This window comes from Myxine glutinosa, chromosome 5 (assembly GCF_964187855.1).
Source record: "Myxine glutinosa chromosome 5, kmMyxGlut1.1, whole genome shotgun sequence".
NCBI classification, from domain to species: Eukaryota; Metazoa; Chordata; class Myxini; order Myxiniformes; family Myxinidae; genus Myxine; species Myxine glutinosa.
Genome location: NC_136265.1, coordinates 29,361,366 through 29,388,119, shown reverse-complemented (window position 1 = coordinate 29,388,119; position 26,754 = coordinate 29,361,366). Strand labels below are relative to the sequence as shown.

Sequence of the window (26,754 nt, the reverse complement as noted above, 5' to 3'; positions counted from 1 at the left end):
GCTGCACCGCGACCTCCGGAAAGGCCGGTGAGCAGCTTCGTTCGCGACCGCGGATAAGATGTTAATTTGCCGAGCGGATGGCAGCCGCGGCCCGAACCGTTAACAATGACTAGACCCGATTCCTTAACGTTGGCCAAATCGTGCCACAGGTATTCAATTGGGAAAAGACAAAGACGACGGATGTGAAGAAGAAGAAGACGAAGGCAAAAGGTTGGAAATACGACTATTATTTATTATTACTACTTACACAATGAAAGAAACCAAGGAAGAAGGAAGGATAATAAAATAATGTAGAAAGGGGGACGGACCAGAAGGACACAGTGCAATTTCTAAACTTTCTCTAATTTCTAAACTTTTTTGTTTAGTTTCTAAACTAAACTTTTAGAAACTTAAACTAAACTTTTAGAAACTAAACAATTTCTAAACTTTCTAAAGTGCAAGCTTAACTAAACAGGCTTAACTTATACCCCAGGACAGAACACACAAAACAAACTCACGTACACAAAAGGATGGAAGGACAGGAATGGTTTGGAGGGATGAGCAGGTGGAATCACAGGGCACAGCGAGCAGGTCCACTCCGGGTGGGAAGCGAGGAGCCGGCAGCTCCTTGTATTCGGCTATACACTGCACACCGGCAGGGTCACTCGCTGCCCCGTCAGGGCTTCGCGCGGCTGGTTGAAACGGGGCTGGTTGAAGCGGCTCTTTGTCAAAGGCTTTTCGTATCTCTCATGCAACAACCCTTACTTGTCAAAGGCTTTTCGTATCTCTGACGCAACCCCCACCCAAAGGCTTCCGCGCGCGCTTATATCTCCTTCGGGCGATCAAGCCACCGGCCTCCAGGACACGCCCATCGGTGAGGTCGCCTCGACCCTGATTGGTCGCGAGGGCTCACCGATCCCGCCCTTAGAGGAGGCGTTGGCCAAGCCACGCCTTGTTCCCGGCGCTGGGCCGACTCCTCCCACCTTCGGCTCCGAGATGACCTCGTGGCTAATGGAGTCTTGCAGCGAAAACAACAACCCACAGCTGCAGCAGAATTCAGCGAACCGCTCAATGCAGTTGGCAATTGAGGAAAGGGGAATCCATGGAGGTTCTGGGGAAATTGAAAGGGGATACTACCTTGTTTCACTTCGGTGCAATGCAGTATTAGTTAATGGACGACATAGCCTTAACCTAATACACACAATAAGGAAATAACTACCAACAAGGAGGAAATCTATGATTGGCTAACGTGATTGTATATGACCTAACTAAGGGACGCCCTTTTGACCTTTATACACAACTGGAGGAAGGAGGGTGATATTTTACCATTTACTACACAATAAAAAAACACAATTCTCATTTCCACAACAATATGTATGTATGTATGTGTGTGTGTGTATGTATGTATGTGTGTGTGTGTATGTATGTATGAGTGTATGTATGTATGTGTGTATTTGTCATACTTTCAGAGGTTCATCAGTGAGTGGTTTAGGCAAAAAAAGTGTTTTTTTTTTTAAAGAAAGTTTTATATATTTTAAAATCTCCATGGTGCCAAAGTCTTTGTTTTTTGGTGGAATGTAATATTAAATGATCCCCGACCCCATTCCCTTGTGGATGTTGGGAGTTGTTTCAGGCCCCCAAACAATAAACCGCTGCTCCTGCCAGTCTGATATGAAATGAAATCGATGGTGTTGAGAATGAGATAATGAATCACCTGTACAAGGTAACCACATACCTGATTCGGGCTCCGTCTCTTCCCCTCCATCCCCAAGATTCCGAACATCCAGGATCTTGAACTCGCAGATATCATCATCATCCGCTCTGTTCCCTCCATCAGATCCCGACTCAGAGTCAGAGCCCGAGTATCTGGGATCGTGGACGCATCTCGGAGGGTTTCTCTCCATGACTCTCAACACGAAGCAAAACCTCGTTCGGTTCCTCCTCCCGGTCTCACCGACCTTATCTCGGTCACGAACCTGATCCCGATACCTTGACACGTTAGTTAAATCACGTGTATCGATTACCCGGAAATACAATATGTTTACCTTTCCTTTAATTTACCTGAATCGCTCAAATCAAGATCAAACCCACGATTCTGGTTTCAGATTTTCACTTCAACTCGAGTAACAGAATCGGTCTGGAGGGAGAATGGACATGTTTAGCTTAAATACTTGAATTATACACCAAAGAGTTTCTTTTATACAGGATCGAGGCTCATGGAAGAGCAAGGTGGAAATGACATTGAGATAAACATCAAGGGAATGAACGAACAGAAAAAGAGACAGAGGATGGGATCTGTAGCGATCAGGAGTAGGAAGCAGACGCCATCACCGTGGAAAGCACACAGTCACAGACGCTTTCGTCAATCTCGCGAGAGTATAGAAAAACAACAACAACAACCACAATAATCGGAAGTTAGCTGAGGATCATGACGTAAGATCCGGTTTTAACGTTTTTTCCCTTGAAGCAAGTATTGCTGAGATTAGATATCAAAGTTTTTAATATTACTACGACGAGAACAAGATGGCATTGCTTCTTTGGAGAATGTTGAGTAATATATTATTCAAAATCAAGAACAGTTTGTTGTTTAAAAATCTATCAATGGGGCTCTTTAAACCACGTGGTTCCGGGTTTGCCCTCGGTTTTTCATCTGCGCCTTTGAGCTAGGAAGCTGAAATTTGGCCACAATCGTGATCACGTGCTATGGCAAAAACGGTATTTTTTGTTTTTTGATTAATCAATCAATTAATTATTTCATTATGATCCATTAATTAAGTACTTATTTGTTTTCTTTCTCATCTGGGCAATATCTCAGGCACCTTTTGAGCTTGGAAGCCATTTGGACACGACAGGGACCAAGTGATGCGGCTATAATGGGTATTTTTGATTTATTGATAAATTATTTATTGATTGATCAATTAGTTAATTAAATTTTTCGATTAATTAATTATTTAATTACTTTTTAAAAAGTTACACCTTCCGATGAAACACTCGTGGTTTGGGTATACTATGAACCAATTGATTAAGAAATTAATTATTTTAAGATTATAATTTATTGATTTTAATTACGCAATTGATCAATCAATTATTGTGCACCACTCCCTCTCAATACGGAGGTCATCAATAATACATCATCCGTCGTGCGAAGTCCTTCCTTCACACCTCTGAACTCCTCACCACATACAAAGCTTTCATCCACAGCTTGATGGAATGCTGTTCTCCCCTCTGGGCCGGTGCTCCTGCCTCACCCCTCGCTCTGCTTCACGCTGTTGAAACCAAAGCTTTCAGGATCATTGGAATCTCCCGCAATGAAGCTAACTCCAAGGGCCTTTCACTCTCTCACCGCAGGCAGGTTGGTGGTCTTTCTGTCTTCTACCGACTCATATCCGGCCTAGCTCCCCCAGCTCCATCTGTGCTGTGTCCCCCAAATCGTCCTACAGGTTGCACAAGATCTGCCAGCAACCCTCTTATGGTTAAACTGCCAAAATCTAGGCTCTCTATTCACCTTCACTCCTTCATTCCTCTTTTCTCCCGCATCTGGAGCAAACTCCCTCACTTTGTTCAATCCCACCCCTCCCTCCAGGTCTTTAAAACATCTGTTCACCACCTCTCTTATCTTCCCCCATCCAAAACCATGATCTTTTCTACCCCTGCTAATTCACCCCAGATACACTTTTTCGAAATTCCAACTTCTTTCCTGGAAGTCCTTGCAGTGTCCATGTTTTATACCTCTCCCGCCTCCCCCCAAGCCCTCTCCCTCCCACAGTTCTCTCGATGTCCCTGCTCTCAAATGTTGTGTTTGTGTCCTTCCCCCTCTCTCCCTATCTTGTCTATCGCTCCCCTTATTTTGTGTTTTATGTGTCGGTTTGACTTTTTGTGTGATTAATGTTAGCTCTTTCACAAGCCTCGATGTTGTATCCCCCCCAAAAAAAAAAAAAAATCCACCTCTTTCAATCTCTGACTTCATTCCTGAAATTCCTCGTGGTGTCAATTTGTTTTATACCATGTACCCCTTCCCTACTCCTCCCCCTCCCCCCCCAGACCTCTCCCTTCCACAGATCTCCCGATGTCCCTGTTCTCTACTGTTGTGCTTCCCGCTCTCTCCCCATCTTGTCTCCCACTCCCTTTATTGTTTCATGTGTCCGTTTATGTTTTGTGTGCCAATGTGTGTTTAATGTGCTAGCTCTTACATGAGCCTCGATCTTATATATTTTTAAAAAATAAAAATAAAACTTTTTTGGGGTAAGTGTGTATCGTGCTCTGCATGACGTCTTCTTGTTTTTCCATTGGTTGTAATCTCCTGGGTTTCAGAAGGTGGAACAGAATCTACCCAGGACGCAGAGTATTGACATCCATTTTGGCTCAGGATCCTGTTTCAAGGACGAAGTTGTGTTTCTTTGCTCTCGTATCTTTGTTCCAAAGATTATTTTCATGATTGTTACCGACCATCAGATAGCCTCCAAAAGAAGTTTGTTTGTCGTCATATTCCCCAGTATAGTTTTCAAAATTTCAGTGATTTTATGTTTTTTTGACACCAGTTGCTCAAACGATAACTGGCACAATACACTTCCACATTTTTTTCACTTTATATTTCAGATCCTAACACATGGTCATTTTCTAATGTCCGCCACGGATGCTGGGTACTGACACGTTGAAACATACGTTTGTTTGTTTGTGTGACGAAATGCGTTGAAACCTGGTGGTTGTATTCGGGGTGTACCTGAACGTTCTACCAAGTTGGGATGGTCACCTCTCTTAAAGATCCCATGCCATTCCCATCGGTAGCTGGTGTTTCTAGTATAAGAACCAAGGCTCAAAAGCTTTAAGTATAAATAGGACATTTAAAGAGAAAATGCCTTTGATAGCATGCTAGGTGTGTTCAAACCACATCTGCCCCTGCATGAAAACGCAGCCCAGAAATTCCAGGATTCATACGCTCTTGCAGTATTACTAGTACCCGACTGCAAAGCCGCAATGAGCCGGCGAAGCCAAAGCCTCTTGCCACTATTTTACCCATCACTGTGGCATCAGTCGGTTAGGTAGTTGGTAGTAGGTAGGTGTAGTAGGTACCGTACCTGGTAAGACTTGGTAAAAGAGAAGAGCAGACAGTCCTCCCCAATACCTACATACAATAAATGTCACAAGAAGCTTAAGGAAGTAACTATACGATGTGCTAGCTTAGGGCCTATTTTAAGAAATTTTAACTGGGCTTAATATACGTTTTCACAGTATGTGTGTAGTCTTCTAACTTCAGTCGCTGTCAGGACTGGTTCTCTCCGGGCACTGCGGCTTCCTCCACCAGAAGAAGTTAGCTTGCAGTATGATCAGTGCCGACAGATCAGACGATAGCGCCGTTTCAACGGCAATGTGTGACTGTTGTTAATCAAACCGTGTCGATGGCGCTGATTGGCTGACCTAAGCTGATCGCTGATTGGTCAGCTCACAAAATTTCGCAAATTCAGACCTAAAATGACACCATTTGCATTCTGGATGAGATAAAATTGATAAAATTTACTTCTTGATTAATTCGGTGAATTCCGTCTCAACTTCGGATATTTCCGGCCGTGAAAAACTATCCCCTATGGCCGCGAGATTTCAAAAAAATAATTATTCGTCAATTTTAGAATATTTGATGCCGTTTTCACCCTCCGAAACGTGTAATAAGCTTTTTTGAAATATTTTTTCAAATGCTCGAATCTCATTGGTTCCGGTGTTTGGTGACGATTTTCGTTGAAGATAACAAGGTTGGTCTTAAAGTATTTTAATTACAAATTAGAGGTGCATAAGATTGTGAATCAAACAAAGACGGGTGAAACAAACTCCTATTGAACTTTTTCGCAATTTTTTTATGCATACTTCCGCATCCGTAAGATGGCGGCCTCCATTGAGTGATTTGGTTTTTGAAATATTTTTTCAAATGCTCGAATCTCATTGGTTCCGGTGTTTGGTGACGATTTTCGTTGAAGATAACCAGGCCCGTGCGGGCCGAGGTTGGTCTTAAAGTATTTTAATTACAAATTAGAGGTGCCTTAGATTGTGAATCAAACAAAGACGGGTGAAACAAACTCCTATTGAACTTTTTTCAATTTGTTATGCATACTTCCGCATCTGCAAGATGGCGGCCTCCATTGAGCGATTTGGTGCGTCAAAGCTTCGAAATTATCAAGCCAAGGGATCCTGCATAATCTGGTTTTTCAACATAATACGTACGCGTTCATTCACAACACCGGCTTCGCCGGCTAATAATCCCCTCATGTGAAGCAACTTCCTCAATAAGACAAATATTATGCACATTAAGTAGTCTTACACTTTCCAGAAGCAGTAAAGACAAATATTATGCACATTAAGTAGTCACTTTCCAGAAGCAGTACTACGAAATTATTAATATGGCAATTTTTAATTGAAATCGAACTTTGACAAAAAGCATCAGCAGTTGCACTTTTAAACACTAACGACCCAATCTTACTATAAAGGAGCAAACGTGGATGTCACCGAAACTCTAAAATTGACATTTAACAGTTCTTGGGTGTACGTAGAGGTTCCAAACCCAGTACTACTTCTAGTTCCAACTCAAATACTGACGTGAATTGGCCACTCAAGACTGGCAGACAAGCACGTACTTACTCCAGTGCACATGATACTCCAGCACGTACTCCGATAAACTGAGAAGGGCAGGACGGCGGGGGTGCCCGCTAGTAACAATAATGCTTTTTTATGTGACAGATTTAAAAATAACCATCGCATAAGTTCCCCGGAACTTCGTTTCAGGTGAGGTAAAAACACACATTTAATACGTGACATGTTGTACTGTATAATGTGCACACATAGACTTAGCATGTACTGAATATTATATACAGTCATATTATGCATGACATTTTATGTTATACATAGCATGCGCACACACACACACACACACACACACACACACACACACACACACACACACACACACACACACACACTTTTGAGACCTTGGAGGGCTCCGTTCCACCTTTTGAAACCCGCATGTGGAGTTAACAACCAACGACACGAGGTAAAGCATTAAAAGTAAAGTAAAATGTGCAAAAGGGTAAAAAAAAAATTGCAACAGGTGGCAAGAACCAGAGTTGACGGATGATCAGGTGACTGAATGTCTCTTCTGCAACGATTTCCTGACGTCACTTAGTTTTGATGCCATCGCCTGTCGAATCAATGATGGATTGATAAAAAATTGTTCTTGTACATGGTCTGCAAAAAAACCCACAAAAAAACCACAAAATATTTAAATACAAGACGAGAGAGTTTCAGCAGGCTTCACAAGAAAATGAACACCCCATAGGTTGTAAACAAACTATATTTTAACAATCTGTGATGCAATGCACAATCAAATGGAATACGTATGTTAATATCCAGTAGCACGCCCTTTGGCATCATTCGGTGCCTGAACCCGTGAAGGTATCAAATCGACACCCTGATCCGGATAATGCCAAATATGGAATCATTTTGTCGCAGCTCTTGCGTATTACTTGGCACAGGACGGCATTTGCACAGGTCCCAATCCATTTATTCCCAAACCTGTTCGATGGCATTTGTGTCAGGACTCTGCGACACCCGTCGGGACTCTGTGGAAGAAGCTGCAGCGCATTCAGTGTCTTCCAGGCAGAGGCGGCAATGGCATGTGGCACCATCTTCCACCATTACATGTGTTCTCTGCTACAAAATGCCTTTCTGGTGAAGAAAAAAAACCCTCTTACCACTATGCAGACCACGTTTACTACAGGAAGATGGTGCCACATGCCATAACCACCTATGCCGGCTAGAGGCCGAATTGGTTGTTTCCAACTCGGGGTGTACACGGGAAGGCTTTAGGTGGCAAAATAAAAATTATTAGTCCTGGACGTTCAGGGTTGGGGAAGGACCCGAGTCACACTAAAACACCCAGACAAGGTGGCGTAAAGGTTAGAGCATCCTCTCTTGGTCTGGGAGGTCAGTGGTTCAAACCCCGGCCGAGTAAGACCAAAGGTTTCATCGAAAAAAAAATGGTACGTTCTGCTTCCTTGCTTGATGCTCACCATTGAAAAATATATAGCACGGACACTGTTGGGAAAGCAATGGCAAACAAGCGTTACGCTTAGGTCCCCCGTCGGTGAAGTGATGCGAGTTGACAAAGTGGAAGACGCAAGGCGGCCATCTTGGATTTTGACGTGGCGACCCAATTTTCAATAGCGTTTTTCCTTATGCCTAGATACACCCACACATCAGATTAGAAGTTGGTACTTCGCTTATTTTTCAAGATATTCCACTCACAAGGTTCAGACATACATGGCAGCAGCCATCTTTGATTTTGACGTGGCGACCCAATTTTCAATAGCGTTCTTCCTTATGCCTAGATACACCCACACACCAGATTAGAAGTTGGTACTTCGCTTATTTTTCAAGATATTCTGCTCACAAGGTTCAGACATTCATGGCGTCAGACGTACATGGCGGCGGCCATCTTGGATTTTGACGTGGGTTGCACTGTCAGGGAATTTACTGGGGGACTCACAGGACTCCAAAGACCGGACACAGGTTACAAAGGTCTAGTTTATTAAACTGTATTCACTTCATCCAATTACCAAAATGATACCGCATAATATAATGGATCAGGTTAACTCTTTTCGCTGGTCCTTCTCTCCATCCGACACTCCCGTTCGGTCAGCGCTTCACGTAGCAAGTTCTCTCGACTCCAGCCGCAGCTCTCGCTTATATCGACCAACTCGACTTAATCCTCTGTCCGCTGAACTCGTAATCTCCTCTCCGCCGACGTCACCGGTCGCCTTCCTGGCGCCAGCTAGCCCCCCCTGCTGTGAGTTCCATTTATCAAACAATAGGGGGGTGCTCCAGCCTGGGGCTGTGACCAGGTGTATCAAGAGACCATCATGTTCGTGCACATTCCTAACTCATTTACAAACCCGTCCCCCACAGAGTTTGCATGTAAAATGCATCTGCTTTGTTACTAGGTCAACCAATAAGTTACCAGTGCCAATTAATAAGTTACACTGAATTACACTTCCACAATTCCCTCATCTTTTTGTTTTTGTTTATATTAACCATTAATCTAAACATCAATATAAGTAAACAATCAATCACTACAAGTAAACATCATTACAAGTATAAGTAAATAATCATAACTTTGGTAATCAAATTCCCTTAGGCATACACCGTCATCCTGCAAGAATCACAAAACATTTCGTTGGTCATTGACTCCTTCCATATTGTTCAATCTATTGCATTTGCATCACAAATATATTTTCAAAACAACACTTCACCATCACCAAGATACAACAATTTCACTTCATTTTCAAGTTTTGTAAAGCATCTGCACCATCTGGCAAAAACGTTTGCCTCCACACAAATGTTGACTTTGTTTGAAAGGAAGGGCTGATCACTTGTGTTTGAATCCAGGTATGAAACATTTTCTCCTAATGTCTTCATAGCTCCTGCACTACTTCGTGTAGGATTTCGCTGTTGTGGTAACATTGCGGAGTCATAGACTGACCCTGCTCTCCTTGTAGCATTCTTGCCACTTTTTGCTGTAAACCATAGTAATTCCTGAACAAGGCCTTCACCCAGTTGTAGTCGACTTGCCTCCTCCCTTATTGTGAGTGGGCAGCAAGTATTGGTGTGACATTGATTGGCCAGCAAGATGTGGAACAGGGATGCCGGATGCATCCACAATGATGTTGGGACCATGGTGTTCAGGTCATTCATGGTCCTTACCAGGAGCAATCCAGCAGAATCGTGCACAGCTGTTGTGACAAGGGCACAGCCGTTTTTTGCAGCTCCATGCTGGTTCCCCGGACGTTGGTGAAGTAATAACATATGTCCCCGCATTTCACAGAGGTTGCAGGTAAAATGTCGTTGTCCTGCAACTTCTGATGTGGTGAATGTTCGAAGTCTTCGAACAAGAGTAAGTGATCGCCTTTCTTTCATATGTTGCAGTGTGATCCAGGCAAATGGTCACATAAATTTCCTTGGTGAAGGTAAGCATTCATCTCCAAGTTACACGGGAGAATGTCTTCATCATTCTTTGAGAAAGAGGGTGTATGCCACGATTAACTTCATTTTTTAGCCACAAATTTTCTTTCTTTCTTCTTCCCAATTCCGTTAGCAATCCCTCCAAAATGTGATCTCGTCTTATCCTTATGCTCAGTCATATCTGAATCTGCTTTCCGCACACACTGAATCAGATAGGGTACATCTTACCATGAAATCAGCATAATCATGTATATCTTCCGACAGTTTCACATTCAACAATTTGTTGTTTTTCCTTAACACAAAAAGTTATATTCATTTATATGCGTCACACAAATAATATTCAATCAGGTATGTATTTTATTACTAAACTAAGAATAGCATTGTATATGATTACAATCACACACGGGAATACCTAATTCCCAACAACAATTTTCCCAAACCAACAAATTAAGCATAATGTATTATTACCATAATTCCTCTCCACTTTTTCTTTTCCCTCTTTTTTTTTTTCCTAACAGTGTGTCACTCGTGGTGATATGAGTTCATTGATATTGTAATTGACACAACTCATAACATTGTCGTTATGCCATTATCTTAATTCTACTGTATTCATTTGCAACATCACTTGATTTAGTCTTTTAATCTCAGTATTTATGTCGCCATAAAAGTCTTCCTTTTCTGGTTCCACATTTCTTTCCTCATTTGTCACTTCATGCGTTATCATCGTGTTGTTGGTTACCTTATTCAAACACACCGTCACTAAGGCTTTCAAGCAAGCCACCACTAAAACAATTGCCAATATAACTACTAAACCAACAAACAAGTCTGCTACTCCTTGTATATATTCATATCTATGACATAGTTATATGTCGATGACATTTAACATTATATACCAAACTAACAAGCTTCCTAAAAGGTAAATAAAGAAAATCCCTTAATATGTAACATAATCAGATTATTTGTCTTACCCTGATCCCCCTATCTCCCGGGGTTGAACTCAATCCCCTGATCATGAGTGTAGTTGTGATACATTTTTTCACTCATGCTGTATTAATATCAGCAGGTAATTGTATGTCATGTAGGCAAATAAATGTCACTATTCCAAGTAGGAATATCACATGTTGAAAATGTAATGTTTATCAATGCAAGGGGTGTTAAAATGTAATTCAAATGACTGTAAATCATGACTATCATTTTTCTACCACTGAATGTTCTGCTGGGCTGCTAGGTGCAGCCTCATTTTCTGTGGGATCGTCCACCTTAGCCCCATGTGCTTGCTTGCAATGAGAGGCATGAATCCAACTTTCTATTTTGGGTCCATATTTGTTTCTATTCTTATCAATCTCCTATGGTTTATCAATTCGTTCCAAGATACCGCAACCAAAGGTTTTAACCAAAGCTCTACCAAACTATTTCCAATGTGAACAAAAATGCCAGTGAAACAATGATTCGAAGGATTAACTTCAAGGGGTCAATAAATTTATTCTATAGCCAGATCTAATTTTCCTATCCAATAGTTTGCCTTGCCACATGTCATATTATAACACCTTAATAAACCTTCGAAAAAATGTTTCCCATCTCAACAAATTTCCTTTTTTACAAATAGCCATGTGTAACTTACGTATTTAACTACAATTTCCTCTCAATTTGTTTGGCCTAACTGGCCGCAAAAGTGGCTGCCAGCATGCAGTACCGTTTTTATCTACCAAGGAAGTGTTCCACACAAGACCTCTACCAAAATGTTGTTTGTAAAAACAAATCTGGGATTTCTGATTACATGGATGCACACTCTCAGGACATTTTCAGGCTGCTGTTAACAATCCACTACGATGACTTAATTCCTTTACCCACAATCAAATAATTAGTACAAATTGAGGATATTATCCCTATCACATTCTTTTATAGATTCATTATGTTGGATCTAATTTTTTCCAATAATTTTCCACTGCTGTAAGGCGGAACAATAGCTCTCATAAGTCTTAGTAATATCGTACTTAATTTGCCCAGCAGGGAATAATTTATTTACTATCCTTTCTCATCTGTTAACCAGTGACTTTGTTTAAACTCCAGAACTGAAAACCCACAATAGTTCAAACCAGCAAAATTTTCTTTACTCTTTTCCCATATCATCTATGCCTAAAACACATCCATACATACAGCACAATTTATATGCTGATAAAATTCAAGTTTATATATATAAAATCCATGAGCAGAGTATTCTGGGAAGTCAGTGTAAGACCTCTCCCAAATTTGGATGATTTTGTACTTCCTCATTTCCTTTTATGAAGCTCATATCCATAAATAGATGTTATTCTCATATACATTCTATCAAAAATGGAATCCCAAAATTACTCACAATTTTACTATTAATTAATGGCTGCTCATAACCCAGCACATCAAAAAAAATTTTTTATATTCCATTTCCCTTGACAAAAGAGATAATGTTCATAATCAAATTATATTTCTATTTTATTTTACGGATTCTCTGGATATTCAATCCCATCCACATATCCCAATCCCATCCACATATAACTATCCATTTCCAGACAGGCACACTGTCGGTGTCAACAATCTTGTAAGATTGATACACAAAAACACACACACACATGCATTATGCATATTTGTTTGCGTTGGAACCATTATTTACAGATCAGATGGGTGTCAATTTTATTTCAATTTCATAAAATTTGTCAATCAAATTCAAAATGCTTATAGACAAATAAACCAAAAGTCCATTCTTAGAAAACCCTTATGATGTCAAATTGAAATTACCCTTTCTGCCTTCACAATAATCTATCCAAATTTTGACTACACACCCATTTGCATGTCAGTCGACCATTGACCTATCAATCGTGCGGAACAATAGTCCGAAATTCCCACCTGATCATCATGTGACTCTTGTTACTTGGTTTGCCAACAATTGCAACGCAATTGTTCCAAACTTTGTAAATTTAAAATTGCTGTGCCCAAAATAGAAGATCCAATTTTGGCATTTGATCAATTAATTATTAATTTGTTAACAAGCAAAAAGAAAAATGAATCATTCTTGCTCTGAAAACTTTTCAGACACAAGAATCATTGACAGTTGTTCATGTTTGTCCAGTAATCGAATCTGTTGAGGCCAATCATCATTTGGGATTTGCAGCAATGAAGGCCTAATCATTGTCTGAGGTACCGGTAAGCACTGGTACCCTTGATCTTGGTTTGCCCCATGACCTTGTCTTCCTGTTGACATACGGACATCTTCTTCTCCAATGTCCCATCTTTCCACACTCGAAACACCGGTTTCTGTCGTTGTCTGATCTGTGCGCCTGTGCACTTGTATTGCTGGGCTGCATCTCTACATCCCTGAGTTGCCACTGCAATCTCTCGTTATCTCCTGAAACACGAAAAAATTCTCTGTACCGTCCTTTTTGGGGAGACAACTGGAAATCAGATGGGACAACTGTGACTTTCATTCCTAATTTCGAGGGCAGTTGTGCATTTGTCTCCTCCACTGTATCCTGTATCCTTTTTATTTTAAGTTCTAGTTCCGTTATCCGTTCTTGCTGTTCCCGTTGTCTGGATTCACCATCCCAAAGATGGAATGCAAGCCAGTCTATCGTTAGATTCTGTCTCTTCCTGGCTTTCAATCTTTGTTCCAATCTTTCCAATCGACTTCGCTCAAATGTACCATCTCTTGGAAACTCCTCATCATGTCCCTTTGTCCACAAATACCAATTCTCGACCTGCCTTATAGCTTCGGCACCATAACGGTCGTACATATGATGTGTACAAGTACCTTTTTGTGGAATCTCTGGTTGTCCTTGTGTGTTCTTGCAGGCTCCATTTCCCATTCTGCCTTTTATCAAAGTAGCGTTGGATGTGTTGTAGTTTGTTCCTCTAAAGCTTCACTCGTACCTCCAGGAAGGGTCTCTCCACCTGTTCACACGGTGATTTCCAGAGAATCTCCCTCAGCTGTGGCTTTTGCACAATCCAATCTCACAGATCAGTATTTGCAGATGAGCCAAAGGGTCAGTATGAAATGGGTGAATCCTCAGGTGTCCGCTCTGTTGACGGGGAAATCACACAATGGTAACCGCACATATATATCTGTATATAAACTCACCACCTTGCTCAATTTTCCCAGGTTGTCTCCACATTGATAATATCTCGCAAAGATATCAAAGCTTCTTTCTTGAGACCGCATTTTCATCAATCAAACAATCAATATATTCAATTCAATTTATTCAGTTCAATTTATTCAGTTAATTTTATTCAATTAAATTCAATCAATTAGATTCAATCAATCAACAATTCAATCAATTATTCAATTTCAATTAATTCATCAATATTCATCAATAAATCAAATTAATCATTTTGGATGACTCCTTGCATAAGCCCTTTCCCCAATGATATCAGGACAGGTCCATCCATTGACTGAGATCGAATTTTATCGGTCGTCACCTCTGGTTCGTACCTCATGTCAATTGATGAATCACCGTCCTGTCCTAGGGTCATATCTGACATATTTCCCCATTTTGCCTGGTCTCCACAAATTTTCTTTGCAACCACTAAAGGCAACTCATCCTTCATTCGTGAGACAGCCAAAATGGATGGCAGATATTAAAGTTCATTGGAAAAATATCTCATCATTTTTCCTTTAATAGTACCCAAAATCTCTTGGCAATTTAAATTTCGTAAAACTCCTGAAATAAGACTGTAAAATTCCTTCAATCATGCTAAATTTTGAAACTCCATCGCTTGTAACACCCAATTGATCCCATAGGGCTTGAAAGTTCTTTCCCAAGTTCATGCAATCATTCTGCATTTGAACCCTATGATATCATTCATAATAATCATCATGATTTTATAGTCATGGTCATATCATAGTCATCTATTTAAACGAACATTTCCTTTATCACCACAGCTATGTGGTATAATCAACACTAGAATAAAACTGTACATAGCAACAGGCTACCTCATGGCCACTTAGTATACCTATTGACAATAAGTCATAACAATATCGAATAATCATTGAACAATTCAAAAATCGCTTCCACTGCTCCAGCCGCAGCATTCGTCATTTTGTCTGCTCATCCGCATGACCAAAACGAAATAAAGGGAGCTCAACCATTACACAGCGCTTTTAATGGCGCATGCCATAGGACCTCAACGCAATTTCGACTCGGCCAGAAAACGAGCAAATTTTGCAGGATGTTAACTGGAATTAGTCGTGAAAATATATCCAAAATACACAAAAAATACACATCCACAAAATAAACAACAAACCCAAACAAACCCAAGGTCGACCCTCTTACACAGTAAATTACATCATTTCAGCATCGTATTGATTGCTGAAATATTCCAGGGTTTATACATACCTTAAAAGAGGTATGCGTGGTGTTGCCCCCTCCCACGTTTATTCCAGGGTTTATACACACCTTAAAAGAGGTATGCGTGGTGTTGCCCCCTCCCACTTTTAATTCCTCATTAAATTCCTCATTAAATTCCTTATTAAATTACTTATTAAATTACTCATTAAATTACTCATTAAATTACTCATTAAATTACTCATTAAATTACTCATTAAATTACTCATTAAATTACTCATTAAATTACTCATTAAATTACTCATTAAATTAACTTACATAGTTTCAGCATTGTATTGATTGCTGAAATATTCCAGGGTTTATACACACCTTAAAAGAGGTATGCGTGGTGTTGCCCCCTCCCACGTTTATTCCAGGGTTTATACACACCTTAAAAGAGGTATGCGTGGTGTTGCCCCCTCCCACTTTTAATTACTCATTACCTCGTTTCCATTAAAAAACATCGCTTCTACTGCTCCAGCCGCAGCATTTGTCACTTTGTTTGCTCATTCACTATTCCTGATTCGTCATCAAGGATCTCCATCATCACACAGCATACTTAATTCCGCATTCTAATGAGAATTCAACAGGATTTTACGACTCAAAGGAAAAGGACGAGCAGACCTTTTGCAGGATGATCGTTACAAAAATCGTTACATATATTAAAGTATTTATGATGTCGACAAATCATATCTTAATTCTTACAAGATTTTGGTTCTTTGAATAAATCACAGCACCGGGAGAACCAGCTCCAAAAATGGATCTTTGTGTTTATTCAGCACCCTAGTAATTGGTTCTTTGTGTACTAATTACACAGCACCCAGGCCCCGCTCATATGGATCTTTGTGCAGCGCTACACAGCACCTGAGCAAAAAGGGGTTTCATCTACATTTTCCCTATCTGGTGTACCATCCGTGATATTTGTCTGCTCATTCACTATTCCTGATTCGTCATCAAGGATCTCCATCATCACACAGCGTACTTAATTCCGCTTTTTAATGAGAATTCAACAGGAATTTACGACTCAAAGGAAAAGAACGAGCAGACCTTTTGCAGGACGATAACTAGAATTAGTCGTGAAAATATATCCAAATACACAAAAATACACACACACATGCATTAACAACATTTATTCCGTTTAACAGAACAAACATTTCCTCTATCATGACATGCATGTCTTCAAAATTATATGCCCAAGAGAAAAAGTAAAATTAATTAAAACTGCGGGCAGTGATGATCCGGGGACCATACCGCTCCATCCTGATTGGACGAGTGCATGCTAGAGTCGTTAACAACGACAGTCCAGATCCGATTGTTCAAAATTTCAACTCAATCGATCGAAAAATGAACGCAGGGATGCATTTTAAAGGTGCAGTGGCACTAACTGAGTTGCCACGAATATGGCCACGAAATTGCCAATATGGCCATCACAAAATATTTTCCTTAATCAATTGGCTCATAGCATAACCAATCTGCAAGTATTTCATCCGAAGATGTATCTCTCAGGAATTTTAATTAAATAAGTCATTTATAAATCAACGAGTTAATTTATTAAATGATTAATCAATAAATCAATATTTTCCTTGACAGCCACATCCCTTGGTCAGTGTCATGTCCAAATATCAGCTTCCTTACTCAAAAGGTGCCTGAGTTAATGTAATGTAATTACTGTAATAAGATTACTGCAATTACTGTAATGATTACTGTAATTACTGTAATTACCGGAACTGTAATTACTGTAATTACCTCAGGTAATTACTGTAATGTAATTACTGTAATGTAATAAGAAATGTAATTAATTAAATAAGTACGGGTTCCAACAACAAGTTCCAACAACAAGTTCCAACAAGTTCCAACAGCAAGTTCCAACAGCAAGTTCCAACAACAAGTTCCAACAACAAGTTCCAACAACAAGTTCCAACAACAAGTTCCAACAGCAAGTTCCAACAACAAGTTCCAACAACAAGTTCCAACAACAAGTTCCAACAAGTTCCAACAACAAGTTCCAACAGCAAGTTCCAACAACAAGTTCCAACAACAAGTTCCAACAACAAGTTCCAACAACAAGTTCCAACAACAAGTTCCAACAGCAAGTTCCAACAAGAAGTTCCAACAACAAGTTCCAACAACAAGTTCCAACAGCAAGTTCCAACAACAAGTTCCAACAAGTTCCAACAACAATTTCCAACAGCAAGTTCCAACAACAAGTTCCAACAACAAGTTCCAACAACAAGTTCCAACAACAAGTTCCAACAAGTTCCCACAACAATTTCCAACAGCAAGTTCCAACAACAAGTTCCAACAACAAGTTCCAACAACAAGTTCCAACAACAAGTTCCAACAAGTTCCCACAACAAGTTCCAACAGCAAGTTCCAACAACAAGTTCCAACAACAAGTTCCAACAACAAGTTCCAACAGGTTCCAACAGCAAGTTCCAACAGCAAGTTCCAACAACAAGTTCCAACAACAAGTTCCAACAACAAGTTCCAACAACAAGTTCCAACAAGTTCCAACAGCAAGTTCCAACAACAAGTTCCAACAACAAGTTCCAACAACAAGTTCCAACAACAAGTTCCAACAACAAGTTTCATTTGCTATAGCAGCCCTTGTATGGGCTAAATGTAAAAAAGTATTAATCCCGTGTAATCCATCGGATTCTAAAGGTGTGTCTTTATCCTTCATCAAACTTCTCTTCTGCTTTTGTCGTTCCGCATGATCATATATCTGTGTATCATTTGCTGGTGTTGCGTTTTGTTCCCTCATTACCCCAAAATAATCCATACAACACAGAGTCCCCACTACCAGAGAACCCATTCCTAGGATAAATATCACCATTTTCAAGGAGTATCTGAAGTAGAAGTCTCTGGTTTCCCTTGATTGGTCGGCTTGTCTTGATACGGTGTTTCCCTTTGTCCCACCTGTATCCATCTGTAAAACATGTGTCTGACTATCATCTTTATCTCTGTTTGTCTCTATGTCTCTCTTTCTTTCTTTTTCTGTCTATCTCTCTCTGTCTGTCTCTCTTTCTCACTTTGTCTCACTCTGTCTATCTCTTTTTGTCTGTCTCTCTCTATGTGTCTGACTATCATTTTTATCTCTGTTTGTCTCTATGTCTCTCTTTCTTTCTTTTTTTCTGTCTATCTCTCTCTGTCTGTCTCTCTTTCTCACTTTGTCTCACTCAGTGTCTATCTCTTTTTGTCTGTCTCTCTCTATGTGTCTGACTCTGACTATCATCTTTATCTCTGTTTGTCTCTATGTCTCTCTTTCTTTCTTTTTCTGTCTATCTCTCTCTGTCTGTCTCTCTTTCTCACTTTGTCTCACTCTGTCTATCTCTTTTTGTCTGTCTCTCTCTATGTGTCTGACTCTGACTATCATCTTTATCTCTGTTTGTCTCTATGTCTCTCTTTCTTTCTTTTTCTGTCTATCTCTCTCTGTCTGTCTCTCTTTCTCACTTTGTCTCACTCTGTCTATCTCTTTTTGTCTGTCTCTCTCTATGTGTCTGACTCTGACTATCATCTTTATCTCTGTTTGTCTCTATGTCTCTCTTTCTTTCTTTTTCTGTCTATCTCTCTCTGTCTGTCTCTCTTTCTCACTTTGTCTCACTCTGTCTATCTCTTTTTGTCTGTCTCTCTCTATGTGTCTGACTCTGACTATCATCTTTATCTCTGTTTGTCTCTATGTCTCTCTTTCTTTCTTTTTCTGTCTTTCTCTCTCTGTCTGTCTCTCTCTATGTGTCTGACTCTGACTATCATCTTTATCTCTGTTTGTCTCTATGTCTCTCTTTCTTTCTTTTTCTGTCTATCTCTCTCTGTCTCTCTTTCTCACTTTGTCTCACTCTGTCTATCTCTTTTTGTCTGTCTCTCTCTATGTGTCTGACTCTGACTATCATCTTTATCTCTGTTTGTCTCTATGTCTCTCTTTCTTTCTTTTCTGTCTATCTCTCTCTGTCTGTCTCTCTTTCTCACTTTGTCTCACTCTGTCTATCTCTTTTTGTCTGTCTCTCTCTATGTGTCTGACTATCATCTTTATCTCTGTTTGTCTCTATGTCTCTCTTTCTTTCTTTTTCTGTCTATCTCTCTCTGTCTGTCTCTCTTTCTCACTTTGTCTCTTTGGTCCATTCGCAAAGCCAAAACGAACGACCACAGAACCCTCGCCATTAATATCTATTGTAAGCGTGCCAAATCAATAAGTATCAATTTTTCTATGAGCCTCGACCAGAGAGTGGTTGCTACTCACAAAACACCATTTCCTGTAATTATCTCTCACTAGGGCATGCCCATACTATATATATATCTAAAATTATATCCCCCGCCGAGCAAGTCGCTGGCTCCAAGTCGAGTGCTTTGAACAAAAAAAGAAGTACTCTTAACGGTGGTTTTTTATTCAACCGTGAAGCATGTCTCAAAGGCTTCTTGATGGACCTGGACAAAATTTGATGCAATTTTTTCCTCAATCGCCATCTTTCATCATAATTCTGGACCGGCATGAGGGGGGTTGTCTGTCATGAATTTATAGGCATGGCGGGAAAACTGAAAAAAATTATTTATTTAAAACGGGTGTACACGATTGTACACGTGTACGGACGGACCTTAGCGAACCGGCAAACAAGTCGCTTCATGCACATCAGTGGTGCGTTTCTTCGTGGCGCGTGTCAGAAGAATTACACAGCGCAGGAAAAATACGTATTTACAGAAATCGTTAAAAAAAACTCGGATAATCGCTAAAATCGTTGTGGCCGGTGTACCATATTGGAAATATATATATATATAAATATAATTCCGTTTCCCGGTTCCCTGTCGCTCGCCGAGCGCCGATCAAGTCAAGTGCTTCGAACAAGTGCAAAAAAAAAATAGTACTTTATCCGTGTGCTGGTGGGTAAACGAGTGTACCGGCCTTACACGTCCTGGAAGCAAGCGGTCGCAAGGTGCACACTTGCTCCGTCCGCTTCCAGGTCACAGTAAGGCCCTTTAATAACCCGCGCAAAAATACGTATTTACAGAAATCATTTAGAAAAAAAAACGAATAAATTGCTACAGTCGTTTATCGAAATCCCATTCGTGATGGCTCACGCCACCTATATCGCGGCATCGGTGCGCAAAGAAACCCCAGTCCACCTGCTCCCCCATGTATGTACCCATAACTTCCAAGTTCGTAAATCATATTGGACCAAACAAGACACACTCACCTTTTAAAGAAGACTTGCTTGTACAATTGATCGCAGCGGTGCCTCCAAGATTGTCAGGGAATTTACTGGGGGACTCACAGGACTCCAAAGACCGGACACAGGTTACAAAGGTCTAGTTTATTAAACTGTATTCACTTCATCCAATTACCAAAACTAGGGCATGCCCGTACTATATATATATCTAAAATTATATCCCCCCCCCTATTTACATGAAATGGTTTGGTCCAAAGCGAACGGCTTGCGAGTGGTGACAATCCCCCCCCTCTATTTACATGCAATGGTTCGGTCCAAAGCGAACGGCTTCCGGAGTTTGGTAAAGAAATCGCCATCGCGTACACAAACGCGCAGGAAAGCGAATGAATCGCAAATTCGTTTTTATTAGTTGTAAAACATAATGCCCAATTATTCAATTAGCGCCAACGTATTTTGGCTGTTTGCAATTTAATCGCAAGGCAAAGTAGAAAGAGAAGAGGGAAAAAAAGAAAAGCCTTGCCTTGCTGCAAACAGCTGCTGCAAACAACAACAACAGGGAAGGCTGCACTGTCCGGAAGTTGGCATATCGCAGTTACGATTATTTTAGTGTTAATGGCCAATTATTCAATTAGCGCCAACGTATTTTGGCTGTTTGCAATTTAATCGCAAGGAAAAGTAGAAAGAGAAGAGGGAAAAAAAGAAAAGCCTTGCATTAACGCATTAACGCTTGCATTGCATTAACGGTTCGGCACACGTGATAGCTCGCTGCTCTCTGATTGGTTGAAGCGTTTTTTGGACATAGCTCGGTAGGTACTTGTCCGATTAATTTCAAACCTTGAAAAGGCACATCCTCGGGTCCCCAGCAATATACCTGGCAAGTTTCAAGTATATCGGACCCGTGGTTGTCGAGAAACAGCGGTCACAGACAAACACACAGACACACAGACACACAGACACACAGACACACAGACACACAGACACACAGACACACAGACACACAGACACACAGACACACAGAGATTACTGGAATTATAGATAGATGATACCGCATAATATAATGGATCAGGTTAACTCTTTTCGCTGGTCCTTCTCTCCATCCGACACTCCCGTTCGGTCAGCGCTTCACGTAGCAAGTTCTCTCGACTCCAGCCGCAGCTCTCGCTTATATCGACCAACTCGACTTAATCCTCTGTCCGCTGAACTCGTAATCTCCTCTCCGCCGACGTCACCGGTCGCCTTCCTGGCGCCAGCTAGCCCCCCCTGCTGTGAGTTCCATTTATCAAACAATAGGGGGGTGCTCCAGCCTGGGGCTGTGACCAGGTGTATCAAGAGACCATCATGTTCGTGCACATTCCTAACTCATTTACAAACCCGTCCCCCACAGAGTTTGCATGTAAAATGCATCTGCTTTGTTACTAGGTCAACCAATAAGTTACCAGTGCCAATTAATAAGTTACACTGAATTACACTTCCACAGCACCCACACACCAAATTAGATTTCGGTCCTTCGCTTACGCACGCACGCACGGACGGACGGACGGACGGACACACGGACGGAGGGGAAAACAATAGTCCCCCTTTCGCTCCGCGGTGCGACGGGGGACAAAAACCACCGAGTATAACCCTTGCCAAGAAACTGCTTCGGCAGCTCCAACGTTCTGCAAGTAGAGTATGGTATAGGTTTTTCTTATTGAGGAATTAACACATCCGTAAGAACGGCTTAATCGCTAATATCATCGATTTGCTGCCGTCACGTGTTCAAAAACCATGTGATGCCAAAGGATATGCTACCAGATATGAAAATATACGGTCCTATGCGTTTTTCTTATGGGTTATTGAAGATAAAGCATAAAAATGGTCGAAAAACCACACTTACAAATGATGGCCTGAACTTTGTCATACGGCAGCGGTGGACGTTGTGTGGCACCTCTTCCAGCAACACCTCTTTTCCCCAAAACACTGCACTTCGCCATATCTTCCTCCGTAAAAAGCACAGACATCAAATCACGGGTGAACCGTTGATAATTGGAACGCCTGCAATTCCGCAGTTCAGCCACTCCAATGATTACTCCGGGAGCCTGCATCAGGAGGGAGAAAGAGGGATCAATAATGAAAGGAAAATACAATAGGCACGCTTAACGTTGGCGAACTGCAACAACATTTAAATGTCTTTGAGGGCCAATTACCAGTTCAGCGCCGCAAAACTTTTGCTCATGTCCTGCGAACGTCAATGCTTGTGCTGAAGAAGGCAACGATGGATCGGACTCGACACTTGTTACGTTGTTTCCGAAATGTGAAAATTCTGCAAGGTGTAAACGTAATTTGAATCAAATGATAACAACAACCTACTGCAAATATAATCAGGTTCAGAGTGACATATATATATATATATATGTATATATCTGAGGAGATTCCATTAGCTCAATGGCTGTCACCACGAAAGTGATGGAGGTCCTTGGTTCGAGTCCCGGGTTGAGTCAGAATTTTTCACACTAGCCCCATGCAGGAATTCAATTCCTGTTTATTTTAAGAAAGAAAAAAAATCTATATTTTTTGTCTTACATGTTACAGGTTTTGTCTTACGGGGGGGGGGGGGATGAACTGAGAAGGGGGGAGGGCATTAGAGTCGGTGGGCCAGGAGGTAGAAGAACCACGTGGAGGGTGAGGGCAGGGAAAACTGAGGGGGGCAGGAGAACTGGGGCACCAGGGAGGGGGGGCTGGAGAGTCGGCAGGGGTGGCAGGGGAACCCGTGGGAGGGGCAGGAGAGCTTCTGGCGTGGGGGCAGTGGCTGAGCCAGGGAGGGAGTTGTGGCTGAATCAGACCAACAACCATTGAACTCCACAATCCTGAGGGGGTGGGAAGCAGGGTTCAAACTTCCACCCGAACACAAACACCCTGGGGATAATGTACTGCATCACTCCACCAGGATCTGGACACAGAGGACTCAAATCAATACACTTGTTGTCAAAGTACATTTTAAGCCTTGGAAAAAGACATCAACACAATGAAGTCACTCACAAGAAAACATTTTTCTCCACACCAAACCCATTCAAAATAAACATCTCAGCCAAGCAACGAAATTTTCACACAAGTCCCACATTTCTGAACCAGGGAAGAAAATGGCGCCCCATGACCACCACCCCGTCCTAGAGGGAGGATTCCTCCTGGAGTGACGCACCCACTGGGACATCCAGCACACCCCGATGGGCAGTCACAAAACAATGTTGAAAGGGCACCAAACCATCACCAAAGCATGGCCAAGTTGGGGGGAGAGGGGTGGGGAGCACTGACTGCAGAAAATGTTCGAACAAAGCCCCGTGCAGAGAATGCCAAAAGAGACTCCTCCCTTTGTCCAACGTCCACAACCTGTAATCTCGGGTTGGCCGGAGGGAAGTCTCCAGCCCAAGTCTCACGAACCGTCCAGGGCAAGTCCCTCATGAACACACACCAATAATACACGGGAAACACCGTCTGCAAACGGAAGGCCCACCAGCCAAATTTAAAAAATCAAGACGGGAACACGAAATGGCGGAATGCATCTTTTAAAGGTTCAACTCCAATAAGACCAAAACAAAGCAAGAAACTCACGGCAGAAAGAGAAAACCTCGACAAAGCAACGCAAGTCACAGTTTCCAAATCCCGAGGGAAATGCGAGGCCGAGAACGAACCCAAAACGGGGAAAAGCGACATGGGAAGGTGGTGGGAACGGGTGACGTCGATGCCACACCCACAAACCGCCACAATATGATTTTGAATTTAATTTAGGGATATCATCATGCATGGTAATAAATTAAAAAAACCAAGTAGTCCATGTTCAACAGGAGGTCCAATTTGGTCTACCCAGGATGCAGAGTGTCAAGTTTGGTGGAAATTGGCCCAGTAGTTTGGGCGTGATTGGTTTTACTCACACACACACACACACACACACACACACACACACACACACACACACACACACACACACACACACACACACACACACACACACACACACACACTGGAGTTAAAAATACATATTTATTTAAAGAAGACCAAATGCCTCTAACAAATTGGAAATTGCTTCCCATGCTACCTTTGCGCAATGCTTGAATCTCTGCTGTCAGCATTTCAATTTTCTTCTCTAGTCCGTCAACCTTTTGAATGAGGTGGTTGTTTGTGTTCGCGGGCCTTCTTTTTCGAATCCTCTCCATGTTTCTCATCCGAATCTTCTTCCATATCTGTTACGCAAAAAAAAAAAATTCAGTCCGAGTTTTTTGTATTTTTTTATATTTTTTTTACACAAGATCGAGGTGACAGAGGATTAAATAAATAAATTAATAAATAAATAAATAAATAGAAGGTAACGAACCGACAGCGGGGCAACAGTTGGACACAATAAACAAGGTAGTGAACAAATAGAAAACGAGGAAACAGTAACATGAAAGTAAAACGGTTGGGTAGGGTTAATAGGTGTATAAACGTTTGCGGTGTGGATGGCCAGGGTGTGGCGACATGGTGGTGCACCAACTGCTCGAAGCACTGGAGGGAAGATTGGAGTTGAAACGTCCCTGGAGAGGAGGTTCCATAAAGGGGATGAAGCGAGGACTAAAATATTTGAGGTGTGTCGTAAACTTTAACCAGGAAGGGTTACTGAAAGAACACATGGTTCCTGGCTTTTCTGTGGCTGAGAAAGCACATGGAGCTACACCAGAGGAGAGGTGGTAAATAAACAGAGGTCCCTGTGCAGTATGCAATGTGAGAGAAACAGGAGGAGAGCATTACTCCAGTGAACCAAAGACAAAGGCCTTGTAGGATGAGAGTAGTCATGACTTTTCAAGAAGTACCAGAGAATACCAGACAGCATGAGGTCACGTGCTCAAAAACCTTCTCTGCCGCTCTATCACACCCTCTGATCTCTTCACCCTCTCATTTGCTCAAGGTCACCTGCCATCTGCTTAGAAATAAGCAAGCATTACTGCTTTACATGAAAAGGTGCAAAAAGAGATCCCTTCAACGACAGACCAATCAGCCTGCTCCCAATCATCAACAACGTCATGGAATCCATCATCGCTTCTGACATTAAATGCTTCCACTTCTCCAATGGCTTGACCTGATATCGTCAATTTGGATTCAGAGCAGGTCACTCCACCCTGGACAATCATGCTGCTTCTGCTTTCCGAACAATGGATGCGGGTATGATTTCGTGCACTGAACTCAATTTGGCCCTGAATGTTTATTTGGCCAATTTGGCCCGGTTTACTTCTCCGAAAGTCATTATGAGAGAGCTTCACAGCTTCGTCGTTGATTTGTCGTGCTAACTAGGCAGTTGTACTTTGACTCACGCAGCACTGCTGGTGAGAATGGATAGTGATCATTGCCAAAAAGCATTATTCTGGAGGGAGTTTGGCCAGTAGCAATAGGCCAGGATGGTTTGAAGCCTCAAAAAAGGAAGATCGTTCCCCGTTATGAAGCTTTACCACCACTTCCTATTCTTCTCTCGTATGCAGGTGCGGAAAGCCTCATTTTCTGGGCAGTTGTGCCGCTGATGCCTCCTGTAGATTACAGCAGAAATTTGTCATCTGTTCAGGTGACAGAGATAGCTTGCTTACGCTTTGCAGAGGAAGTGGGATCGGTAACGCCCACCCACAAATCTTATGGACGTGACGCCCAGCTTAATGCCAATCCAATGGACGGCGCACACCGACGTATCGCCCTGCACGCGAAACACTGGGATGACAGTTTATAGCTGGGCCGAGATTCAAACCCAAGCCACACATGTGGCATGTGAGGCATGTGAGTAAATACGTAGTGTTTGGACGTCTAATGTCTGTTTAAGTTTATCTCATGTCTTGCATAACAGATGACACGTTATAACCCACCTGTTTCTTCATTTGGACATGTTGTTTCTCTCCACTTCCAGCCAAATCATGTATGTCGTGTTTTGCTGGCTTTTGCAGTCTGTAACCTCTTTCATGGCACCTCAATGCTTCTTCTTCTTCAGCATTATTTAACCATCTGGCCTCCTGGAGAAGGCAATCTGCAGAACAAGCGTTGAACTCGTACGTAAACATCGTGTATTTTGTATTTTAGGCCCACAGATTTGAAGGCTTGTAGAAGAGCTTGTACATATAATGTGTGCAGGAGAATGACATTATAAGTTAGCATTAACCATTAATTACACGTACAATTACATTAATTACACGTACATTAACCATTAATTACATTCATCGCATTTCAAGGGAAAGGTTGGCAGGTTAGTGTCCCCATCTGAACCCCTCGCTCATGAT

General features: G+C 41.6%; 2 protein-coding genes across 7 annotated transcripts in view; both read right to left on the bottom strand.

Moving 5' to 3' along the window:
* Window positions 1-2,407, bottom strand: part of LOC137427770 (uncharacterized) — an 86,067-nt gene extending 83,660 nt beyond the window's left edge. For 2 of the 5 annotated variants that reach the window (XM_078777785.1, XM_078777788.1), the window contains exons 1-2: window positions 2,041-2,359; window positions 1,715-1,955 (exon numbers count right to left, since the gene is read on the bottom strand). In XM_078777785.1, coding sequence (XP_078633911.1) covers window positions 1,715-1,883 — 169 coding nt within the window. In that variant the 5' untranslated portion in view covers window positions 1,884-1,955; window positions 2,041-2,359. Of the gene's footprint in view, window positions 1-1,714 lie in introns of all 5 variants that reach the window. The other 3 variants (XM_078777789.1, XM_078777787.1, XM_068117495.2) reach the window with 3 other exon arrangements.
* A 3,950-nt stretch (window positions 2,408-6,357) lies between these two features.
* Window positions 6,358-26,754, bottom strand: part of LOC137427768 (uncharacterized) — a 23,958-nt gene continuing 3,561 nt past the window's right edge. For both annotated transcript variants that reach the window (XM_078777783.1, XM_078777784.1), the window contains exons 2-6: window positions 26,347-26,504; window positions 24,561-24,705; window positions 22,675-22,790; window positions 22,365-22,566; window positions 6,358-7,206 (exon numbers count right to left, since the gene is read on the bottom strand). In XM_078777783.1, coding sequence (XP_078633909.1) covers window positions 7,097-7,206; window positions 22,365-22,566; window positions 22,675-22,790; window positions 24,561-24,705; window positions 26,347-26,504 — 731 coding nt within the window. In that variant the 3' untranslated portion in view covers window positions 6,358-7,096. The remainder of the gene's footprint in view (window positions 7,207-22,364; window positions 22,567-22,674; window positions 22,791-24,560; window positions 24,706-26,346; window positions 26,505-26,754) is intronic.